The 14,306-nt window shown below is 40.5% G+C and overlaps 1 protein-coding gene across 2 annotated transcripts in view; it reads right to left on the bottom strand.

The window, feature by feature from the left end:
- Positions 1–14,306, bottom strand: part of HIBADH (3-hydroxyisobutyrate dehydrogenase) — a 90,945-nt gene that overhangs the window by 21,957 nt on the left and 54,682 nt on the right. For both annotated transcript variants that reach the window (XM_054990745.1, XM_054990746.1), the window contains one exon: positions 174–307. In XM_054990745.1, the coding sequence (XP_054846720.1) occupies positions 174–307 (134 nt within the window). The remainder of the gene's footprint in view (positions 1–173; positions 308–14,306) is intronic.

The raw sequence follows: 14,306 nt of genomic DNA, 5'->3' as shown, positions 1-14,306 counted from the left end.
CAGCTGATCCATGCAAATGTCCCCAGACTCTTCCTCTAACAACCATGTTAAGTAGGAATCTTAGTGTAAATAAGAAAGTTACCATGGGCCAGGGGTGAGTCCTCATCTAAGCCTTCACATTGTTTGAAAATAAGAGGAAAAATGCTGAAGTGGAATGACAACCCAAACAGTACCTGTCCAGTTCCAACTTCTCCACAGTAGACAACATTGGAACCCATACACGTGAGTAGCTCCTTGGCAGCATCAAACTCTTGCTCCACTCCCCCAACCATGAAGGTAAGGTTCCCTGCACGAGCTGCCCCAACGCCTGAAGTTAAAAAGAGAAGAAGCTGAAAATACAAACATATACAACTAATCATATCTCACTTGCTTTTCAGATCATTCTGTTGGCAGCTGCTATGGATATAAAACAGGTCAGTTCAGTGGGAGAAGCTATACAGCCTGATCCTGTTCAGAGGTCAGTATCACCAAGATCACCAAGGTTTATTTGCTAAACGTACAAAAGATGGCAGTTTTAGGGTTGGATCCAAAAAACTGCGAGGAGCTTTGCCACCCTCCTCTAACTCCCCAGTGTTCCTAAAATGTTCAAGAGACTGCAGGCACAATGTGGAGTCTTCATTGTTAAGGTGGAATCAATGAAATGCACTCTCTTCTCCTTCTCCAGCAGAAACGTCTTCTGCCAGCTGAAAATAAGCATGGGATCTGACCCATACTTATTTCTCCCATAATAGTTACTAATCATAGTAGAATCATCACAAGGCATTCTTAAATATCCAGGTAGAACAAAAATGATTGGAGTAGACCTTATTCTACAATTTTACATGGTCAAAAATGGTAACTGCATTAGCCTGTCCCTAATATTTAAATAAACTGGGTGATTTTGTGGAGAAAGTTGGTCCCTGCAAGAGTATGTGGAAAACCCTATTGCTGCCCCCCCCCATCACTGTGCAATACAGTCAAGGTGGTAGATGTCACATCTCTGGTATGAGTTAAAAAACAATTCTATTAGAAAAGTGGGCCATTCACAATGGACTGCTTTTGATTCTAATATTTTCAACTATTGTCAATGTTTTCACAAATGAGGGGGTCAAGGCCTAGATTTTCAACAGTATTCCAATGAACGGGAACGACTGCTTAAACATGACATAGCAGTAAAACCTAAGTAGGGCATCTCAGTCTGATGCAGACATACTTGAAAGTGAACACAGCATTTCTGCCTTAATTTAACTGACCTATTATTTACATTGTTGAGTGTATGGGCAATTTCGACAACTATGATCTATAATTAAATTTTTGCCTATGGTTTAATGAGAGAAAGATTTAACAACAACAGAATGAATGTTTCTTGAAAGATGAGCATTTTTCTGTCCAGCCTTGAAGTTTGGGAAGATTTCCATGAAACCCTCTGGCTAGTGAGGTGGAGGGAGGGAGGGAGGGGGCAGGTCGGCAAAGACAGAGAGCTGTGGTCTGGCTGATGCTGAAGCATCCTTGGAGCAGAGCTATCTTTGGGGACCTAAAGTAGCATTAGCTGCTGTGCTGCCTGCTGAAGGAACCAACTTGCTCCCAACATGTCCTGCTTTTATATTTGTGAACAAATTATTGCAAAGGTATAGTAAATCTCTACTGTTATCTCATCTGAAAAAAACTAAACCCAGTAGCACTGCCCCTTGGACTTCTGGAGATTGAAACAATATGAACATCTGTGAAACCAGTCCAAGAAATATTAGTCGAGAAGAAAACGTGCATCACCACTGGAAAACATAGGAGAAAAATAAATATTGTGTGTGGGTGTGGGTTATATTTTCAGTTCAAGTTAAAGAGGCTTGCATTCAGTAGTCTACATTACCATCTTAACTGGATACAATATTATTTTTTTTATATAATTTTTTATTTTCAATATCTAACATACAACTACTACATACATACATACCCTACAGAACAGTAACTACAAAAGACTACAATAACACAAGGGATAGGAAAGAGGAGAGAAAAAAGAGAGAGGGAGGGAGGGGTGGAAAAAAGGGGAAGGTACCCTACAAACACTAAACACTAAACACTACATTTCTGTTTTCCCTTCATACTGCCATTATTCAAAAGTTAAAGCTTTATATTATATTGATGGAGTGGTTGACCTTACTAAATGCAAATTACAATTTAATTTCAAGTTAAATTTTTCTTCCCCTCCTGGGTCCCGGACGGAGTTCTCTCTGCGCAACTGCAACCGCAGTGCTTGTTTCCTCCCCCTCCCCCTCAGACTTCTCCTTTTCGTCTTGCTTGGTGCACTGGAATTCTGGGTTCCTGTCCTCAAAATCCCTTAGTTGATCTTCTGATAATATCTTAAAGGCTTGATCTTTATGGGTGAACCAGATTCCTTCCGGAAATAACCATTTGTACTTTATTCCACGTTCTCTCAGAAGAGCTGCGAACTTTTTATACTTAAAATGTCTTTTCCGGACTAGAAATGGGACGTCTTTCAACATCTTAATTTTGTTGCCCAAGAAGTCCAAATCCGCATTGTATGAATTATATAGGATAGTGTCCCGGATCCTCTTAGATGAAAAATCGATGATGATCTCGCGCGGCAACTGACGCTTCATTGCATACTTTGAAGTAGCCCGACGGGCTTCCAAAATGGCACTTTTAACTTCTTCTTTAGTTGCCCTCACGGGTGTCGCCAATAGTACTGGATACAATATTATGAAGACTTATAGTATTTCAGTACTGGCACTGGCTGAGCTGTTTGGATACTGTTAGCTTTATTGATACTGAGCCATCCATCAGTTTACATGAACTCTGCAAAGTAATGAAGAAAATTCCCCACCCAAGAAGTTTACAACCAAATACAACATGCAACATTAGGGATCCATGACCAAGTATTTCAACATGTAGCATAGTCTTTAAAAAAAGGTATGTGTGTGTGAGGTGATATGAACGGAGGTTCACAATGCTGAAGAAAGGGTGAGAGTTAATCTTGGCTCCTCACATCTGAAATCCTCCCCCCATCACTTTTCACCATGGTACGGAATAAAAGCAAGCAAAGAAACAGTGCTTGATTTTGGGTCTCTGCCAGGAGAGGTGTTTTCAGTCAGGTTAACCACCCCATCCATTACCCAGAGCTGTAGCTGTAATTCATCCAGCCAACTTTCGCCTCTCAAAATTTTTTAAAGAAGAGTTTCAGCATACTTGTTTGTTGCTTTTTTAATGCACATTTCCTAATGGCCCTTATTACTAAGCCCATGGCCTGACCTCCAGCAAATTAAATATATTCTGAGCAAAAATGTACACCCCCACCCCCACCCAACCATCATAGGTCAATAACTTGGTATCAGATTACAGATTGCTAAATAGCTTCTGAGAGTCATTTATAAGAGCAAAATTAATGCTGACAATTGGGTCTCTTACACATCAAATAAGCAATCTGCAAAGTACAGAGCACCAGAGAGTATTAATAACATGTTTCATGGTAAGCTTTAACATTGAGAGAAGATGTGCTTAACTCAGAGCTTGGCAACAGATTACACTCAGTGTACAAAAAGCAACCAAACTTTCAATGCAATCCTAAACAGAGGTTACACCTTTCTAACTCCATCAAAACCAATGGACACAGCCAACACAAAGACACCTGCAGCAGTATTGCCTTGAAGTCCTATGGAGTGGAGAAGAAAAACTGCTATCTGGCAGGCTTTCCTCTTTCCATTAAGTTCTAATTTTCTTGCTCAGCTCATCTGTTCCACCAGCTGGAAGAGAGAAGACCAAAGCAGTCACCCTGTAAAGAACAGCAAAACTGTATCTTGTTCCTGATGTAACCCCTGTAACCCCTGGATACAGCTGCTAGTTGAGACCCTCTAGGGGGATTTAGAATGCAGGGTCAACAGAAAACTAACTAAACAGATTGCTGTGATGCTGCCAATGGAAGTGTCTATATAGACACTGAGCAAGTGTCTATATACTATTTTGGGCTATATGTGGGACAACCAAGTGGAGGTGAAACCACACAATATGGAGGTAATATTCGCTGGTGGCTGTTGGTACAGGGGCAAGTGGGACTGCATGATGACACTCTCCACAGAAGAGCCAATTGGCTGTCTGGGTTTCATCCAAACTCCTCTTTACTGTCAGAGCTTCAGGTTTAATAACATTCAATTTATATACTGCCCTTCAGGACAACTTAATGCCCACTCAGAGCGGTTTACAAAGTATGTTATTATCTTCACAATAATCACCCTTTGAGGTGGGTGGGGCTGAGAGAGCTCTGAAAGAGCTGTGACTGACCAGGGCTACCCAGCTGGCTTCAAGTGGAGGAGTGAGGAATCAAACCTAGTTCTCCAGATGACAGTCCGGCTGCTCCTAACCACTCTACCAAACTGGCTCTCCACAAGGCTATGACATCTGCCACTGAAGCCCTAGGCCTCAGATTGGGTTCCTCACTCCTTGACTGAAGGTAGTTTCCCTGCAGTTCCTCATTGGCAACTGAGAATTGCTATTCCCAATGACGGTGCCTTTCCCTCCTTTACAGTGCTCCTCTCACACCTGTGTGCTAATTCCCCCACCAGATGTCACTCCTGTCCTTTGCATCCTGTCTGGTAAGCTCCCCACTTCCTGTGGACCCCAGACCTGTCCCTGGCCATCTGCCAGTCACCTTTCGCCACCTCCAGCTTAACTGCTTCCCTGCTGGGTATCTCAGGCTCCTCAGGGGACTACAGTTCCCTAGGGACTTCCCCTGCCCTTGCCGTGTCAGTTTAGGGCATTGCTGCCCAGATGCTTCCTCATGGGTCGCTCCACCTCCTCCCAGCCTCGAGCTACTCCCTCTTGAGCTGTGCCTCTTCCCTGCTGCTTCTGCTCCTCACTAGATCCTTCCCTCTAGCCTGGAGTTCCCTTATTAAAACTCAGGCAACCTTAGCAAGCCACTGGTGTCCCGACATCCAGCTCAGCCATTTCCTTTCCTGGCCAAGCCATAATGAGCACCCCTTTGCCACTCTAACAGCCACACCATCCTCTCTTTGAAAATTGGTAACCAGCCCCAGTGACCTGTGAGTCACCACTGGTTTCCATACTTGCAATGGAAGCTGTCATTGGTTTCACTTCCCAGAAGACCAAGTGTATCTGAAAAACTCCACCTCATTTCCTGGCACATCCTAAATCTGTCTGACTAAAGAAAAGAAGCAGAAAAGAAGCTTCACTATCAAGGCTTGAAACTTCTTTTTCTGTCATCATTATTTATACTTATTTTGTTAACATCCAGCCTGATGAAACATTCTGGAGAATTTACAAATTTGCATACAGTTTGATGTCATTTTGGTTGGTTCCAATAAAAAGTATTACCTGGATTTTATTTTTAACCAACATGGCTACCTGGAACATCAGACTCCCAGCAAAAAGAAGTATTAACACAAAGACAATATGAGCCTAGTTTTTCAGTAGCGCATTATTTTTTCAAGAACCTCCCCAAGGTGACTTGCAACTAATTTTACTTGGTTGCTACTGGCTCTATAGATTTGAGGACAGAATTCCATGGGCTCAAGACCCTTGACAACTGATGCATTTGGGTCATATGATGTTTGGATGGGTTTGGGTAATGTGAGATAGATACTAGGCTTGCCATCCCCGTGCTGGGGGCGGGGGATCCCCTGCTCCCACCTTCTCCCCCTGCACTTACCTGGCCAGCAGGGGGGCACAGTGCTCCCTCAGGTGGCACGGCGCACCCCCCGTGCCCCACAATAGGCCCGTTTTGGGCTGAATTGGGCCTGCAGGGGGCGATTCAGCCCTTTGGGGAGCACGCATGTGCTCCTGGGCTGCCCTTTGACCCACGTGATGAGATCAGATCCTGGAAGTGACATCATCACGCATGATGGGAACGCGCGCACACACAAGACAGAAAATTCAGAAGCCGGCAAATGCTAAGTGCCAGCACCCCAGTCTCCCGCCGGCAGACTTAAGGGACCTGGCAACCCTACTAGGTACACTCCAGGAGGAATCTTCACCTGGGATCTGATAACAGTTTTTGGTAGTCCTGTGTACGCCAGCATATGCAAAGTAGCAGAAAGGCAGTCTCCGAAGGAAAAAACATGGAGAGAACAGCAGTAATTTCTCTTCACAAATGCCTTATTATGAATTTATATTACTGTAGTTCTGAACATAATTCATTATTTAAACCAGGATTGTCAAGGTAAAGAGAACCATAGTTTAAATTCTCTCCAATTTTACATCATCTTCAGGTCTCCATAATATATTCATAAAAATGCAAGACGGCAACAGCTCCTAATTCCATTGTTTTAAATAAACAACACGAAGGCTATAGAGTCCATAGATGCAAAAAATAATTTGTTCCTTTTCACTTAGGATTGTACTTGTGAAAACATCATTGTTTAAAACAATCAGTTTCAGAATTCTTTCTAGCTTACATGAAATATTTTACTATGTGCAGAGGAAAAGCAAGATGTACTGTAAATTCTAAGGCAAAGAAAGACATTCAGCAAATTTTACTAGTCTCTCAACGTCTTCTTTATTTTTATTCTTTGAGCAAGAATCTGTGGGCTCCTAAAATCCAGATTTACAGATTAAATTCTACTCTACATATCAGAAAAATTGGGTCATGTAAATTAAAACACATATAAAAAGACAGAATCTAAAATGCACATGAGTAGTATTTCAAGATAAACAACACCTAAAAACAGCATTTAAGGTTATTCCATTGAAACCAGTAAATCATTTAATTTACTAAAATACACTTAAATGTTTTAACCAGTCTGCCATCAAATGAGATAAAGAAGAGGGCCAATGGGACCGGGCTGCTATGTGAACTGTCTTTAAAATGCAATTGTTTTAATCATTTTCTACAGATGCAGCCTCACAAGGGTCTGCTGTCACAGGGACCATTTACGACTTGTTATGGTGTCTCTATTGTTTACCAGCGACATTCAAGCAAAAAAGGCGACAGCTGGGACAGAAAGCTGCTACTCAACTGAACAATATAATCCTGTGGAAAGTAATCAACAAATTTAAGGGTGTTAATTAACTTTACACTTTATCATGTTCAATTAGTTGTTCTTTCTCAGAAAAGATTGCCGTGCACAATCGGTTTAGAGCGTGCCATGTTTGATTTGTAAGTGATCACTGTTTCGGTTTCAGAGTCGATGTCAGATGTTCTCTTGGGTTTTGGTGACACAGATGAATGGCTGTACACATGTTTCAGAGGTGATCTGGTTTAACATAAAGTAGTACAACGTAACCTCTCATCAACATATTGCTGGTTTCACAAAGAAGGAAAAACTGGAATGTACACATGTCCAGACAGACAGACATACTCCCCCCCCCCCAAAGCAGACGCACATACTTTCCCCTACAAGTAATAAGCAAGGTGGATCTGCTCACAACAAAATAAAGTTTATCTTCTTCTAGAACACAAAGAGACACTTAAATGAGCCATTTTTCTTCATTATTTCTTAAGGCAAGGCTTGTCTTTTAGGGGCACGTTTGGGATCATTTCCTCTCAGCAAGATTTCTGGTTCTGCTGCAATATACTCCATGTGCAAACATACTCTTTCTTACATTTTGCCTAATGTGCATAGCCTTTAACAATGGCATCTGATATAAATGTCGTATAGTTGCTGTAAGTACAGGCACATATACGAAAACTACAATAAGACTTACGTTTCTGAGCTATATTTATAGCTTTGGAAATTCTATAATGAAAGGTAGATCCATCTATAACTACAATTTATCTTTTTACCTACTTCCTTTAATATATATTTCTTGCTTGCTAATGGGACAAGGCAAAAGATGATGAAGTGACAACACATTCAAAGTGTATCTTAATGACAAACGCTGCAATTTCTCTGAAATGAAACACGGAACTCCAGAGCACATTATTTCTCACTTTACTAACATCTTCTAAACTAAAAAAAACCCAACAAAACAAAAAAACACACATCCAAACTCACAAACCTAGAAGTTCATATCAGATTTGTGCAAATGTATGAATATATCATCATGAGTAGGAACGTATTACTGAAGCGGAACACTCAGTAATCTAGGGGAAACATTTAGCACACTAATCTACCTCCATCAGTAATGGAAAGAAAAGTAGCTGTTTGAATACACAAATTACAATGAACTGCAATAATATGCAAAATGTACAAACTGAATGCACACAATTATCATTGCTAACCTACTTTCCGTCCTAAAAAGAAATAAGCAAGCTTTCAACCAGAAAAGTTAACTCTGAAAGCTAATAATGGGTTAAGTTAAATATTAAGAAAGAAATTATATGACACTTCTACAATAGCTGAAACGACAAAAAACAGCAGCAGAAAACATTAGATTAGAAGATCTGCAGGGAGAAAAGGAAGCGGTCGATAGATCTTTAAATTGGTAGAAATAGCTGTTCTTCTAGCCCAAGTTGGCAGCTGCTACATTTGCAGACCTGGTTCATTATTTACCCATAATGACCATCAAGCTCCAGTCAAAGTCGGATCACAACAACTGTCAGCAGCTCTTTTAATTAGCCTTGTTTAAATTCAAATAAATATCACAATGGCCCAACTTTTGCTGAAAGAGCAATGGAAAACTATAAAAGATGGGCTGCTCTGACTTCAGAACTACCCATATGAAGAGAAAGTCTAAAGAACTGTGCTATGTAAGCATATTTAAAAATCTACACGCATATTAAAAGGATGTGTGAGCACTAGGTATTTTTTCCACTCAGGCTTCCCACAAAGATTGCTATTTTCTGCTTCGGAAAAGGTTTGTGCATCAGTGTTGTTTTTAAAAAAAGACTTCCAAAGTATTATTCTGAAATTCAAACACATTTTGTTTTTACCTTGCATAAATCAAATTATATATTTACTTCCAACATGCCTTTTAAAAAGCACATTCTGTAAAATCCAGAATTAAATCAGATTAGCCTCTCACCTAATTTTATCTCCTTTACTTTGTTTATCCTTGGGGAGCTTAATCTTCTATCGCATTATCAGGCCCTTCTCTTTGTGCTCATGTCACTAGAATAATGATCTCCTACCCAGTGGGGACACAAATCAAAACTAAGAGTGGTTCACCAGTGGGACCTACAGGAAACAAACATTTGCATAACAGTATCATACGCAGAAGAGGACTATTACGTGCAAGTGTGCTTGCATGGGTGCATTCATGAGATTATCTCAATTGAGGAGTGTTTTCATTTAGATTGCAATTATCAGGTAACCAGAGTAATTCTCTATCACAAGTCAGTGGTACTAAGGTGTTTTCTGTACAGGCTCAGAGCTTTTGTTCCCTACTTTTGGAGGCTTGGGCTGCTAGTTACAGAGCAACTCACCACCCACATAGCGACCAAATTGTCCCCTGTGAACCATCAAAAGAATAACCATACAAACAACAAAGTCTTTGTGCATCTAAAATACTAATTTATTGTGGCAGAAATGTTATGCATCTGATAAAATGACCTCATATTCATGAAGCCTTATGGCTATAATACCTGGATAGTTTCTAAAGTGCCACAAGACCCTTGTTGTAGCAATTTCTTAGTCATGGGAGACATTTAGAAGAGCACCAGAATGCTGTGAAACCAAGTTGTACACAGCTCATTAATGAAACCGCTGCCAAGTTTTGCCAAAGCCCATACAAAAAGTCACTGGTGGATCCTACTAGCAAAGACTCTATGGTCAGCTGCTCTCTATATCAAATAATGTTCCATATTTTTTGGACCAAAAGATACAAAACTGATAGGACTTGCATTGACAAAAGAGAATGGGGAAGTGCAAACCTCATTCAATGGTAATCATACAGATGGGATCAGGTGAAGGAAGTTCCAGGGGCAACAATGGAGTTCTAGAAAACTCCAAAACTGTGACTTGCATGTGTACAATTCCATATGTGGGGCTGTAGGAAGAATACAGCTTTCATCAAGAAAGCCCACATTGCAGTTAGAAGACTACTAATTAAATATTTGGCTGGTAAATTGTACCCATGAATAAAATTCTTCTTTCACTCTATCAAAACAAGTAAACTGCAATTATAAGAAACAGGAAATATATTTATACAAATCTATTTATCATGAGGATTCTTGAAGTGGCTAACACCCCTTAAAAACCTAATAAAAATAGCAGAACATTAAAAACACAATGCGGTAGAAGTTATGTTTTCCAGCATTTGATTATTCAGAAAGCTCCGTTAACTGGCATCACCTAGAGGGCAAGCTCTTTCCCATCAGTCCTCATATTCCTCAATCTGCAGGCACAAGCACACCCTACTCCTGCCTCTCTAACTGGCCAGCTTGTTGTATTTGGCTATTGCTGAGCTTCCAGCAGCCAGTGCTGCCAGCTGACATTATCCTTGGGTGGCTTTGTTCCCCTTTGATTGCCTTCAGCAGTCAACCAGCTCTGAGGCTCTCGTCTGCCTGTCTGCCTGCTGCACAGGATGGCTCCATGGCATTCGCAGTGAAGGTTGTTGCAGATTCCTCTGGGTAGGAGGTGGGGCAGAACAGTAAGCTTGAATATACAGCACATTCAACTAACATGCAAGCCCCATTGCACATGACTGCCGGACAACAATGCTTTTACTGTACAAATCTAAGGAAAAAAAGCAGAACAACTAGCGGTAAGCAGCAGGCACTCCAATTTTCTAAACATTATTGAAACAATCAACTTGTTCCCCATACACTAGTAGTCCAGAAGTAAGACTTCTGAAAGGAGGCTGAGTCCAAAAGCCTGGGAATGTTTGCAGAACATGCCCTTTCCCATGTACTCAGAGCAGGGTCTCATCGAGTAGCCTGAATATATGGGAAAGCTCATACTGTTTGCACAAATGCCCTGTAATGCAACATATTGGTGTGCAAGGCCAGTGTGGCAAGTCGGACTGAGGGCACTGGCCTGCTATGCATGGACAAAGTACTTATGCATGTACATAGGTTAGGTTCCGGATCATTAGGAGAAAGCCTCAGTCAACCTGTTACACACAAAGGTGATATGCCCACTTGTGGTGAAAATATACTGGGGGGGGGGGAGGAGAAGAGATTAATAGGGTCACTCCTAAGTAGAATGTGGAGATAATGTGATCATTTCTGTTGCCCCACATTGCACACATAAAGAACTAAGATTGACATTCAAGGCATAAGCAACTGCCTGACCTACAGAGTAGAATAATTAAAGGATTTATGCTTCCAAGAAGGTGTTGAGTGGCCATAGGGATTAAAGTGCTTGAACTTTACATGGACATGAGTGGGAGAAAAACCAATAAAATTGCAAAGGAAGTTTAATATACTCAGGCATCTGAAACACAGAACACAATATACATTCAAGTAAACATAATGAAGGGATTGATTGTCCAATCTAGTCCTCGATGCTTAATACACATCAGAGGGAATGCACTAAAAGTCCTTAACACATACCACTTTGTGTCTGCTAACCCCACAGGTGCTAGAAGTTTACAGAAAAATACACATTAGCTGATGCAGCATCTACAAAAAACAAGACTACAAGCTTAAACAGATTATGCTGCAAATTATAAAATATTATGCTCTGTACTGCTCACTTAACAGCAAAGAGATGTTAGAGCCCTTGAAAAGTTATTTGATAGGGTAAGAAATGCCACTTTGACTGTGGCAGGAAAGAGTATAAATTACAATGACATAGTAGAGAAAAAAAATCTTCCTGCCTAGCAAGATATAATGTAAGACATGTTTTCTTAGCATTTAGATCCAGTCCACTTTCCAGTGTCAGAAATCCAACCCAAAATATGTATTCAGCTTTCAGTTCTGACATTTACTGCATTTGTGGCCAAATGCACTGAATAAACAAAATTGGGACAGTAATTCAAAAACCATATGGAAAACTGAAAAACCTCCCAAGAATACCACCATCTTAGACTGTTGGGTAAGAGTTAACATTTTTTTTTTATAAACAGGAGCAGTGATCCTGACTTACTCAAGTACCAGATCCATAAACATACTGCTGTTCTCCTGCAGTCACTCTTCCAGCCTCAACCCCACTGAAACCATATATGGCTTTTTAAAAGCCAAGTTAAAAAGTAGTTCAGGGAGGTGATGATAGTCAAACTGACAGAAGTTGAGGCATGAACACAAGCTCAGATTTCTTTGTTTCAATTGCAACCACAGGCCACAAAATACAGGGAACTACCACTTTTTTGGTCACTATCTACCCTTTATGCCCCTCCCGCACAAGTTCTCCACAGATTTCAGAGAACTTATGAGGCTCTCTCATTTAACACCAGATGAGGGACGTAGAACCCACCTCTCTTGCAAGCTCTTGGCATGCTTAGAAGCATGTTCTAAAGAACATAAATAGAAAGCATCAATCTCACTTTGTGCCAGCCTTTGGAGACAATCAAAAGAAGCAGGAATATTCCTTGCTGCTTCTGAGCATCTCTGAAGCCTGGAAAGATCAATCCAGCTCTCCCCTAAATTGTCACCATGTGCCTGAGGACTCTGGGAAGAGGGACAAGATCACTGGCCATCACAAATAATCACCAGGTCAGCCTCAATTTGTTGTCCAAACAAGCAAGGTAGAATATACTAGGCATGCACATATTCCTCTGCAGTAGCATATATACTCTCTGGGCTGCTTCTCCTGCTGTAGCTTTCTCATGTGGAATAAGATGCTGATTTTAAATGTGCATGCATTTTATGCACCTTCATGTGCATAAAAGATTTGAGGTTTCAAATGACATGGAAGTTGTTACTGCTTATATGTGCACAAAAGAAAGTCTGTGTAGTGGCTAGAGTGACAGACTAGGAGCTGGGCAATCCAGGTTCGAGTCCCTGGTCTGCCATGAAAGCTTGCTGGGTGACTGTGTGCCAGTCACCTACTCTCAGCCTAACCTACCTCATAGGATTGTCGTGAGAACAAAATGGATGACAACAGAATGACGTAAGCCACTTCAGGTCCTCAATGGGAAGAAAAGCAGGGTATAAATGAAGCAAAATAAAATAAATAAAACACGTCCCTGTATATTACCACTAATAAATAAATCAGTGCAATCCTAAGAGGAGTCACTCCAGTCTAAATGCATTGAAATCAATGTCTAAGCCCACTGAAATCAATGGGCTTAGACTGAAGTAATTCTATTTAGGATTGTGCTGAATATCTCCATTTTGCAGAGGTACAGTAAAGATCAATTCACACAATCAGCTAAGCTATAAATTAATTATTTGAGTAGTGATATCTCATTTCTGTCCCAAGCAACATGCCATCATGGGATAGTTGCACTTGCCACATTGTTGAGAGAACTGCTGATATCATTGCCAAAGTCTCTGTTACAGAGTCTGACCAGGACTGGGGAGACCAGGGTTCAAATCTCAGTCATTCATTTTGCTTTAACATGGAAACAAATATTAAAATCTCACTTCTGAAGTACATGAAACATGACTATTTCTTTGCTGAAGAGGGGGAGTAAAATCAAGAAGCATAATTATGTATACTAAAACATCACATAGAACATTTTTACATGCAAAGCACAACCACCTCTTTTACGATAACAGCCGCAGCAATATGTAAAATGCTTTACAAGATACCATAACAGTATTGATACTGCTGTGTGTGTGCTACCAATGTTTCTTTGTATCAAAAGAGAAAGAATTTTTACCATAATTTATAAAAAGCAGGATTGCATTATAGTGTCTCCAAAACAGTGCCCTTTTGAAACTTGAATGAACACTTTGTTTTACCTTTCTTTTCTCCTAAAGATCAGAAAAATAGCCTTCATTACATATCCAAATTCTGCCATGTTTTGAGTTGCACACTACGTCTTTTTGCTTAATTCATGCAACATGCTGCTTTTCCTCCAGAACATTAAAAGCAACTTAAATGAGAATGTTCTTGCATTTGAATGGGAGTGCAAATTCTCACTTGCCAATTTTCTACAGTAATTCTCTAGTCAGCCATCCCCTCCTGTAGTTGGCAAGGGCCTCACATCAGAGATTCCTGCTCTGCTCTTTAAGCTTCATAAATCTACTATAGACGCTGCTATCCATGCTTGAGAACAATAAATGCAACTCTATAGCATTGGAAACCAATGATAAGACCCTGATGTTAGGATGTATTTAGATGACCATATTTTTTACACGAGTGCTAGAGCAAAAATACTTGGTTGTCTGAAGTTCTGTCAAATGCTAGATCACCATGAGAGGAGCTTAAAAAAGTGTAGCCACCAGTGACAAGAAAGCTCCCACATAATGAGACTGAATAGTCATTTGGTTACTTGACTCTATGGGTAAGGCATGTGTATATGGGTCCCACTGAACTTACTGGAATACTCTTTCTTAATAGATTTCAGAACTGGATGTGATGCTATATTAT

The sequence above is a fragment of the Eublepharis macularius genome, chromosome 11 (assembly GCF_028583425.1).
Source record: "Eublepharis macularius isolate TG4126 chromosome 11, MPM_Emac_v1.0, whole genome shotgun sequence".
Taxonomy (NCBI): Eukaryota; Metazoa; Chordata; class Lepidosauria; order Squamata; family Eublepharidae; genus Eublepharis; species Eublepharis macularius.
This window is presented reverse-complemented; position numbering and strand designations above follow the sequence as displayed.